Raw genomic sequence first — 11,087 nt, 5'->3', positions numbered from 1 at the left:
GAATCTGACTAATAAAGAGCAGTTTGATTATTAAGTATTATTCCGTTGATCGATGACATTACATTTGGTGAAAAGCACATAATGACTTGTTTAAGACTCGTTTTGTCAAAGTTTAGGACTTGGACTTGACTTGAACTCGCCCATCCTGACTTGAGACTTGACTCGGACTTGAGCGCAAAGACTTGAGACTTGACTCGGACTTGCAAAACAATGACTTGGTCCCACCTCTGCAAAATGCCTCTGAAGAGTGCAACATTTGAATACACACTGTTTAACTACCGTAATCTTCGGACTATAAGGCGCACCTGAATATAAGCCGCAGCAGCGGCATACCACTCTTGGTTCCACTTTTACTTTTGCGCGCTACCTGTCTCACTCTTTTCCGGCCTCCAGCTTTTCCTGCTGGAACCCGCCGCTTAAAGGTGGGGGTCCGCGGACCGGCCATAGAGCCCATAGAGTTAAAGGTTAGCCAAGAAAAGAGTGATGGCAGCGAGGGGGGCGAGCCGTGTGAAGTACTGCACAGGCCGCCTCGTAAATGTCCACCCTCTCCGGTTGGTAGTACAGATTCCCGGGAAGGGAAGAAACTTAAAGTCCGCCTCGCCCGACTTCAGTTGGAAGCAAAAGACAGGCAACAAGACAGGCAACTTCAGTTAGAGGCAAAAGACAGGGAGCAAGACAGGCAGTATCAGTTTCAGGCAAAAAGAATCGAAGCAGATAAGGAAGTCCGGATACGGCAGATGGAGCTAGACTCCGAACTGCGCGCATCTGGTGTTATTTGCAATCCTAGAGAAAGCTTTTCACTTCCTTCTCGTCAACCTGCCTTCAATGTAGGGAAAAATGTAGCATTAGTGCCGGTTTTCCTCGAGACTGAAGTGGATGCGTATTTTTGTGCGTTTGAACACATTGCAGCGGCACTACAGTGGCCGGCTGAAGCCTGGGCGCTGTTAGTACGGTGTAAGCTTCACGAGAGAGCTCAAGAGGCAGTTTCTGCTCTTTCGTTAGAGGACAGCTTAAGTTAAGACCTGGTGAAGCGTGCCATACTTAGGGTGTACGAGCTAGTTCCCGAAGCCTACCGGCAGAAGTTCAGGAACCATAGAAAGGGTTCTAATCAAACCCATGTGGAGTTTGCCAGGGAGAAAGGGATGTTATTTACAAAGTGGATTGACTCGTGTAACGCTGCAGAGTACTCTGTTCTGAAATAATTAATTCTCATGGAAGAATTTAAAAGGGGGTTGCCTGACCGCATTGTGGGATACATAAACGAACAGAGAGTACAGTCTCTCTCCGCAGCTGCTGTACTGGCTGACGAATATGTGTTGATGCATAAAACTGTGTTTTCCCCGGTCGCTACTGAGAGGGCACATAGTGTGTCTGCGGCACCCTCTGAGCCGGGGAATGTGTATAGGGTAACAAGAGAGGAGAGAGAGTGCCACTATTGTCATCAGTTTGGACATGTTATTGCTAACTGCATGATTCGTAAACGTAAGGAGCAACCACCAAGTCTGACCCGGCCGAAAGGCATTGGTTTAATTAATGCGGAGTCACCTAATATTCCTCCCTCCGACCATGATAAAGAAACAAAACCCTCCCGTTACACGGGGTACAAAATGTGACTCAAGAAAGCTGCACACACACAGCTGTAGCTGGTCTACAGGTGCTAATCACCTGGGTCTAAGCTAATATGGTTTGCACAGATAACAGCTGGTCAACAGGTACTAATCACCTGGGTCTAAGCTAACGCGTTTTAAACAGATAACAACAGCTGGTCAACAGGTGCTAATCACCTGGGTCTAAGCTAATACTCCTACACAACGTTACACAATAGAAAGGTACAACACTCTACTTGCACTCGGCTAAGTATCTGCGGATTACAGGGGGAGCTAACAGTATAACACACACAGTAAGTATCGCGAAGCTAGAGGCGTCTGTCTCCCTACACAGAGCCTCCAGAATGATCTCCGTTCCCAGCCTTTGTACTCCTCCCCCCGGGAGATGTGCCGGAAAGGGCGGGGATTGGATGACGTCTCATCCAATCACCTCTTCGGATGCAGCGAGGGCGGGACGTCGGAGAAACTGCGTCGCTCCGGTGTACACACACACACAAGCAGGTTTTCCAGCCTTGACAGCCCCAGGAAGGCAGCGGCTGTACACACACACACACACACACACACACACACACACACACACACACACACACACACACACACACACACACACACACACACACACACACACACACACACACACACACACACACACACACACACACACACACACACACACACACACACACACACACACACACACACACACACACACACACACACACACACACACACACACACACACACACACACACACACACACACACACACACGTAGATACACTGTACTGTGTGTGCTTTTAGGGTTCTGTCAAAGTGAAAGTGAAACTTTTCCCTAAGGTGCATTAGGGCATTCCCTTTTCCGGAAAATAAATGTATGTCAGGCCAGGAATTAAATATCCAGCCAGGCCACTTTTGCTGGTTTCATCGTCTACTAAATAAGAACCAGGATTAGGATTACTATTATATATATATCAGTAATTAAGAGGTGTGACGACCCCTCCACACCACTAGGCGTTCTGTGGTCTCTCTCTTCCCTTGTTTGCAGGTTCCAGTGCTGTCAGATGATCGTGGACTGACGAGCTGCACCTGGGCAGCTGTTATAAGACGGCCCATCGCGTTTCGGGAGGCCTCTCAGGGCTCGACATTATAAATGGCCCGCTGGCCCGGAAGCACTATTTAGACACCCCGGGCCAGCATAACGTACTTTCCACTTGCCCGCTTGGGCCACTAAAAATATTGCTTTAAAAAAAAGAATTGTCCTGTGGTATTGGTATTTTGACTTGCAATTTAGTTAAATGGTTTGGTTTATCAACGCTACAACATAGCGTTTTGTGAGTCGGTTGTCGTTGTTGGGTGAAAAGCAAACAGCTGTCTGCTGCGGAGTGTAGAATTTCTAATTTTACCTACCCTTTTCTTTCAAATAAATGCTAAATTGTTGCTCAGATTGGCATGAAAATCACTGCAGCGAGAGATGGAGCACGCCAGATTTTCTGGAGGGCCTGCGGCTCTGACGTTTAAATATTTTTGTTGGCACTCAAAGACGAGCGATCCGAGGCTGGTTTCGGGGGACCTTGCCAAGTTTACTGTCAGGCACGCCTCACTCAAACAGTTTCTTAATACGGGCCAAATGTTCCTCCTACGTATCGCTATAGATCACAACGTCATCCAAGTACACGGCACAACATTCCAACCCCGACACCACCCTGTTCATAAGTCGCTGGAATGTGGAGGGAGCATTACGCAGACCAAAAGTCATCACGTTATAGGAATATAACCCCGAGGGTGTAATAAAGGCGGAGATTTCCTTGGCCCTTGGGGAGAGTGGAACCTGCCAGTAACCTTTTCAAAGATCAAATTTGCTTCCAAACTGCTTAGAACCAACTTGATCAATACAATCTTCCATACGAGGCAGTGGATCGGGTTTAGTAACAGCATTAACCTTCCGATAATCTGTGTAAAAACCTAGGACTCTTATCAGACTTCTCCACAAGCAGACAGGGCGATGCCCGGCTTGAACAAGAAGGTTCGGCGATGCCATTTTTGAGCATGTACTTGATTTCTGTAAGGATACGAGTTTTGCCCGAAAGACATAGAAAAACAAGTCAAATCAAAGCAGGGAACCCCGTATTCTCGGAATTCACATGTCCACAAATAAACCACTTGAATCTGGAGATCCTCTGACCTTTTCTCAGGTCAAAGGGGAGGGGTAAGGGAATTAAGCCCCGCCATGTCCACTTCATGGAAGCCATGACAACTGTAAAGTATTTGAAATGTACAGAATCTGTCAAGGGGTGAACTCTGAGGCATGAACTCAAATGCACGACTCAACTCAGACTCAGGTAGGGTTCAAAATAAAGACTTTACTGGTATTGTCACAGTAACAAAACAGGGAAAAACAATAACACTCTTTCGAGGAAAAACAAGGACTATGATCATGAGCTTAGGGATGGGCAACTTTGATGGTGGTGGGGGCCACATAATTGATGTACTGGCCACCAGGGGGCCGCAGATTCACATGGAACACACACACACAAATTCCATGTGTTGTATGTAATTATTAACAAATATACTAAGTCTGACATCTTCATTGACATTTTACAATCAAAGGGAATGAAATGTTATTTCATTTTTACAAGTGGCATGTTTGTATTGAACAGGTTATTAAACAGTGGAATAAAACGATTGTAAACTATTGGAAAGCACGGAAAATGTCTGTGTATTGAGATGAACCATTAAGATGACATAAACATGAAGTCATAAACACTACCCAGACATTAGTTGTCTAACTTGAACCTAAGACACTTGTAGCCTGTCTCTGCATTCCCCTCATTCCACAATAAGGGGAATGTCAACACGGCCGCACTCTGCTGTTCCTTAGCACCACTCCCCCTCCCTCCCGCTGAAATTATGAATGAAAAGCGTAGTAATCATAGATAACACGGCAGGGTCCGTGACAGTTTGTTTTCATCTGATTTCAAATAAACAAAGTCTTGTTTTTAAGAATATTAAACTTGTTTCACCAAATTCAGATGATAAATACAACTTTTAAGCTTGTAACGGCATAATTACAAGCGGCAACTTAACGTAACAGCAGACATAACAACAGCCGGTGTTTCTTGTGAGGGTTTCCCCGGGAAACAAACACATACACACAAATGCGTCACTAGGAGTCTAGTGGACGGTATCAGAACTACAAGTAAAACAAATTTTAAATATTTTTTTTAATATATTTTTTAATTAATTACGTTGTTTAAAAATTATTCTGAGGGCCACAAAAAGAGGAGGTGGGGGCCACATGCGGCCCGCGGGCCGCCATTTGCCCATCCCTGATTGTGGATAATCAAATATTAAAACAAATCTTTATTAAAATCACCTCATGGCAGGTCAGTGAAAATAGGTCAATGTCAACAAAAGAATGATCATCCACTTGTTCAAACATTAATGACAGTGAGATAAAGTGACCTCAATGAGGCAGTTCATTGGGTGATATGATAACAGACTTACCAGAAACCAAATTAAGATGGCTATAAAATATATGTTCTCCCTTTGCTTCCACAATAAATGAATTATGTCTGCTCTATCTGATCAAACAACCTCAACTTTCCTAACTGATATTACCCACTCTCTCCCAAGACAAAAGACAAGTGCTGAGTCATAAAGTCAAAATATGACTAAGTGTAAAGCATCTCTCAACTGAAAATAGATCAGAGTGACTGCGTTCATAGAGCCTGAGATCTCACCAACATCTGAGACAACAGCGATTTCAAATCTAGATGTGAAAATGCAGAAAGAAATATTACAGGAAGATTTAAAAAGTAGAGATTATAATGCTAACATTGTCTCCTTCAAAGTAGCAATATATAACATTCAATTTGAACTTATCTTCATAAAGTATCGATGGTTGATTGAAATCTGTATATGCCTTATAATGAGGCCATTGGTGTTTAGATTAGTTCCCTGAACGCATCGCTTCACAAGGCAGTTCTGTCTGTTACCTGGTCGCAGACAGAAAATATGTTATCAACATTTTGGTTTCACATTTTGTTTGGAACAAACGCAGTGGACCTTTTTATTGGGTACTCATAGCACCTGAGACCAAGTCATACAAACATATGATTTACCCCACCACTGTCACTTCCAGTCCCTACATTTGAAGGAGGCCATATAGGACCAGACCCGGCGCCAGAACAAATCTACAGAGAGGGCATACGATTTTCATGGGAGGGCAGTCAGGACACACAAAACCGTCATGTGTCTCGGCCAGTATCGGCACCAGAGATTTTCTTTTGGGGGTGCTGTGGGGTAGCTTGACGTTTCATAGAGGCTGCTCAAACATTTAGGGTTTCCCATTAATGTACCAGCGCTACAGTGGAATGTTCTACTGCAACACTCCCCACACGCACATACACTGTGTACCTGCGACTGTTACAATGAAGGCTTGATCATCAGCTCACGCCATATAGGTGTAAGCAGGGGCGGACTGGCCTTTGGGAATACCGGGAGTTGGGCCGGTGCTGTGCGTGGTAAGTGTTCCGGCCACTCCCTGGAGGGGTTTCACTTTCACACATCAGGCCCGTAGCAGCTGTCACTGCGCAGTGAACGATACGGAGTGAGTGACTGAGAGACCTAGCTGGCAGTTGCTTACAGATGTACTGTTGCTTACAGATGTACTCTTAGTGAGTTTAGGCTAGTTAGCTAGCAGGTTTATTGTTTTGGGTGCAGTCACTTTTGCCTCCACTTGCTGTTCAAATAAATGTTGAAAGAAAAAGTAAATCTGTTTACAGTTCCGTTTCATATGGGTGTTGAGAGATGTATCCATAGATTTAGTCCCTAATTTTGCTCTCTAAGTGCACCAGATTGATGCATTTAACTTCAACATTTAAAAAAAAATCTTCCCGGGGGACCATGCTTCCCTAGAGGAGGGGAGGTCCACCACCTGCCCGCACCTCCTGTTAAATTGTCTCACCCACATTGAGGATGCTTCCTACGCCCATGTTTTATTCCATGCGTCAAGTCAGGCAAATTGGCTCCAAATGTTCTTGCATCAATGATCCGTTAACATTAAAATCACTAAATATATGCTGTAACTATTTTGCTCTAGGCAACTCAAGGGCTCAGGTAATGTGATTGCTATTTGAGTAATGGTCCAAAATAACATTAAATGCAGGGTTTTTTGTTAAGTAACATACTTTCTTCGCCGGCCGGCCGATACATGCCGCGCATTAAGTGGGCCTGTCTGTCAATTAATCCCCGGGCCACTTTTTCCCCCCAGTCTGCCCCTGGCTGTAAGCAGGGGTAAAGTGCTACTTTCTTTAAGTGGGGGGGGGGACCTAACCTCCTCTAGGGGGGTCCGGGGACATATGCTCCCCCGGGAAGATTTGTTTTTAATATTGAAGTTAAATTTACTCTGAGAGCAACATCAAGAGATCTATGGATACATCTCAACACCCATATGAAACAGAACTGTAAACCGATTTTCTTTTTCTTTATGGATATTTTACAAACCACTCCCCTTTTAAACTCTATTCTTGTTTTACTGTTATATAGTATTTCATGCCTGTTTTTCATGTATTACTCTTATATTACGATCTGACATCACACACATCGTAGCCTTAAAGTTCACAGTTTATTTATAATTAAAAAAATAAAAATATTTTTTAATTTTATAAATAAAATAAAACGTGTTTATTGGGGAAAGGCAGGAATGTCAAATGGGAGGTGTGACGGCCCCTAGGCCTTAAGGCCCTGACACACAAAGCCGAAATCGTCTGTTTTCGTCAGTCGGACGACGAAGCGTGCCCTGTCGCCCAAACTCAATTTGGTGTGTCCCGCATGTTGAATCGGCCGTGCGTCGGCCACAGGCAGTCTGACAAAGAAATCACTCTGATTGGCTGTTCAGCTAGCGAATCAGTGCATGAGAAGCGAAACGGTTGCTTGAGAATGTCTTCCACAAGCAACACTCCAATGGCTGATAGCTCCAGTACCGCACGGTGGACGAGAGTGAAAATGGAACGCACACGCTATTTGTTGTTTGTTTATATCACTGAGTCTGTTCTTCTTCTCTGTCTTCCGGTTGTTGCCTCTTTTGAATGACGAATGCACACTACCGCCGCCTGCTGGTAAGGAGAGTTATTGCCACTCACGCATGCGCAGTTCGTACGTGCTCGGCTGAAGTCTTTGCGGTGTGTTCCAGTGCAACACATGGCCAAGACGCAGGAGAACACGCCGACGCAACAGTCTGCGTCAGCGAGTTCTCTGGTGAATGCTTGGTGTGTCAGGGCCTTTAGACTCAGGTCCCTGGTTAGCCACTCCCCCAATCAGGAGAGATTGCTGACACCTGATTTAGGTTGACTGCTCAGCTACAAACTTATGGGTGCCTGAGCAGTCAGTTTCTCTCTCTCTCTCCTCTTGGGTTGCTTGGCTCTCTTGGACCTTTGTTTGTTTGTTTTTGCTTTATATACTGATGCATGTTCACACACACACACACACACACACACACACACACACACACACACACTAGGGGTTTCACCAAATAATCGACTAGTCGACTAGTCGACTACCTTTACCACTAGTCGGCGCTGTAGGCCCTAGTCGACTAGTCGTGGAAAAAAATGGAGGTAAACTAGGTGCTGCAAAATGCTACAAAACACGTCCGACATTCTTATGTATGGCAGTACTTCAACGAAGATGTAACCAACTCCACAGTGAAGTGTCAGTTGTGTACAGCTGTACTGAAGTATAATACAAATGCATCTGCTATGCGCAACCATCTGAAGATGAAGCACCCGCTGCCGACAGCTAGCACTAGCAGTAATGCTAGCACCAGTGAGCAACGGACCGGCGTCAGCACTGAACAGAGGCAAACGAACAGCAAGAAAACACAGGTCAACAGTGATGCGGATGATGAGCTACGGGATTACTGCCAGCGGACACCGCATATCCCCACAATGGATAATCCACTGGAGTGGTGGGCAGAAAACGTGCACCGCTTCCCCCGCTTTCGAGGAGCTACCTGGCTATTCCAGCCACAAGCACCCCGAGTGAGAGGGTTTTTTCCCTGGCAGGCAACACTGTCACCCGAAAGCGGTCAAGCCTCCTTCCCTCACATGTCGATGCGTTGGTGTTCAAACCAAAAATATGGAAAGGTGGACGTTATCGTGGAGGACAGCGAAGTGTTGCGCAATGCGCTGTTGCGCACTGGATTTACGTGGCATTTATGTAAACAAGAGTTTTTTGCTGTCGATTTTGGTGAGTCCAGTGTTTGTTATTTACTCAGCCATGTAACACAAATTAAAATGCAGTGTTTAATGTTACTGTATGAGTTCCAATAGAAAATACAGTTGTAAACCTCTCTTTGTGTGTCTCTATTATGACGTAACGACTAGTCGACTAGTCGACTACCATTTTGAAAAACTAGTCGACTAGTAAATATTGGTAGTTGTGAAACCCCTAACACACACACACACCTGATTAACTGACTTCATAGTTAACTTAGTTTCTTTAAATAAATGCACTTCAATTGGATGAATCATGTGTGGTCTCCTTCTTTTGTCCATCCTTGAGGTGTGACAGAGGGCCTGGCTCTCCCACGGCGCTGGGTCTGGTTCTACAGCATAGTTTTATTTTTCAGGAAATGAAAGCTAGGCAGGCTATATAAACCCGCTGCAGCTCAAGGCTCATCAGTACTTACTTATACACGACACACTATATCAAGTCATGGGGCTGTGTGAGTATCACTTTACATTTCATCGAGTTTTTACTTCGTACATTCGATTTTTAATTACAAACAATAATAATGATAGTTACTTTAGCAAAGGTATTGATTAAGCCGGATGTTAATGTTGATTTCGATATTCATCTTGTGTTTCAGTAACTGCAGCTTTAGTTGTCGGTGGAGCAGGTAAGACTTTTACATCTGATTGTAAACACACTTTAGATTAGATACTCTTTATTGAGCCCAATTTAGGAACGTTTACTATTTCTGACTCACTATTCATTTTGGAGCGGCCAAACAAATTGGCATTAACAACGTTTCCTCTGCAGCTGTAGCTGTCGTCGCTGCTCCTGTTGTTCTGACCGCTGTAGGGTTCACCTCCGTCGGGATCACAGCAGGCTCCTATGCTGCCGGCATGATGTCAGCTGCTGCAGTGGCTAACGCGGGAGCAGTGGCAGCCGGAAGTACAGTGGCTGGTTTGCAGGCAGCAGGTAAAGATCATCACTTTTATGTTTTGCATTTTAATATTTTGGTTAAACTAATGATCATATCAGTTCTCAGTGTCTGCATAGTTGATATTAAACCTTTGATCCTTGCTGTAGGTGTAGTCGGTCTGCCAGTAGTTGCCTCTGCAGGTGTGGCTGGCGTCGGAGCAACCGTTGGATTCATAACTGCAATCCTCATCTGAGAAATCATGAAGGAAAAGGATGAACATGTGTACTTTGCCAAAAGAAGGAGGAAAGTACAATTGACAGCACGTTCACTGGCTAAACAGCACTTTTGTAATTTCATACAAAATGTTTTGTTTAATAAATCGTTCTTCTATTAAACATACTTGTTCAGTGTGTCACCTGTGCATCTTTCCATTCTTTGTATGTCCAAGAGAAAGGACTAAAATAGTTCACTGGTTTATTAACCTTTTTTTTAAAACATTTTATTAGCATTCTTTTTTCTTGCCACAGTTAAGTCGGGCTGTAAAACCAAGCTGTAAGATGTTACTTAGCTGATGAGGAAATGCAAGCGTATTTATATCGTACTTTGAAACACAAGTTATTTCAAAGTGCTTTACAAAGAATTAAAGACATTAAAATAGAAACACATTTTAAAATGGCATAATAACTGAACGCTGCTTCTCCATGTTCTGACTCTGGGGACAGAAAGCAGACCAGTCCCTGAAGACCTGAGAGTTCCAGATGGTTCATAATTTAGCAGGAGGTCAGAAATGTATTTTAGCCCTAAACCATTCAATGCTTTATAAACAGCAGCAGTATTTTTGAATGGATTCTTTGAAACAAAGGAAGCCAGTGTAAAGACCTCAGAACTGGAGTGATGTGATCCACTTTCTTAGTGTTAGTGAGGACTCGAGCAGCGGTGTTCTGAATCAGCTGCAGCTTTCTAATAGATCTTTTAGTGAGACCTGTAAAAACACCATTACAGTAGTCCAGTCTACTGAAGATAAAAGCATGGACACGTTTTTCTAATCCTAGATATGTTCTTTCGGTGATAGTAGGCTGATTTAGTAACAGCTTTAATGCAACTATTTAAATGCAAGTCAGAGTCCATGACTACACCTAGATTTCTGGCTTCTTCTGTTGTTTTGAACATTGCCTACTGAAGCTCAGCTCTGACTTGTCTCCAAAAACAATTACCTCAGTTTTGTCTTTTTCTGATTAAAGAAAGTTCTGACACATCCAGTCATTGATTTGATCAATGAGGGGAGCTGAATAGTTGGGACATTAACCTGTGGTTTCATATGTGCCACTCAGA

At 44.0% G+C, this 11,087-nt stretch overlaps 2 protein-coding genes across 2 annotated transcripts in view; one reads left to right on the top strand and one right to left on the bottom strand.

The window, feature by feature from the left end:
- LOC307034961 (interferon-induced protein with tetratricopeptide repeats 2-like) overlaps positions 1 to 1,246 on the bottom strand; it is a gene marked incomplete at its 5' end in the record, with an annotated part of 3,480 nt that extends 2,234 nt beyond the window's left edge. The window contains one exon of the mRNA XM_079673885.1: positions 1,242 to 1,246. Coding sequence (XP_079530011.1) covers positions 1,242 to 1,246 — 5 coding nt within the window. The remainder of the gene's footprint in view (positions 1 to 1,241) is intronic.
- A 7,970-nt stretch (positions 1,247 to 9,216) lies between these two features.
- LOC307037668 (uncharacterized protein) lies at positions 9,217 to 10,154 on the top strand. The gene is made up of 4 exons (XM_079678723.1): positions 9,217 to 9,332; positions 9,477 to 9,506; positions 9,650 to 9,811; positions 9,923 to 10,154. Exons 1-4 carry the CDS (start codon positions 9,323 to 9,325, stop codon positions 10,006 to 10,008), a joined length of 288 nt encoding a protein of 95 aa, XP_079534849.1. The 5' UTR covers positions 9,217 to 9,322; the 3' UTR covers positions 10,009 to 10,154.
- The last annotated feature ends 933 nt before the right edge of the window (positions 10,155 to 11,087 follow it).

This window comes from Notothenia rossii (genome assembly GCF_949606895.1).
Source record: "Notothenia rossii genome assembly, chromosome: 4".
Classification (NCBI taxonomy): domain Eukaryota; kingdom Metazoa; phylum Chordata; class Actinopteri; order Perciformes; family Nototheniidae; genus Notothenia; species Notothenia rossii.
This window is presented reverse-complemented; position numbering and strand designations above follow the sequence as displayed.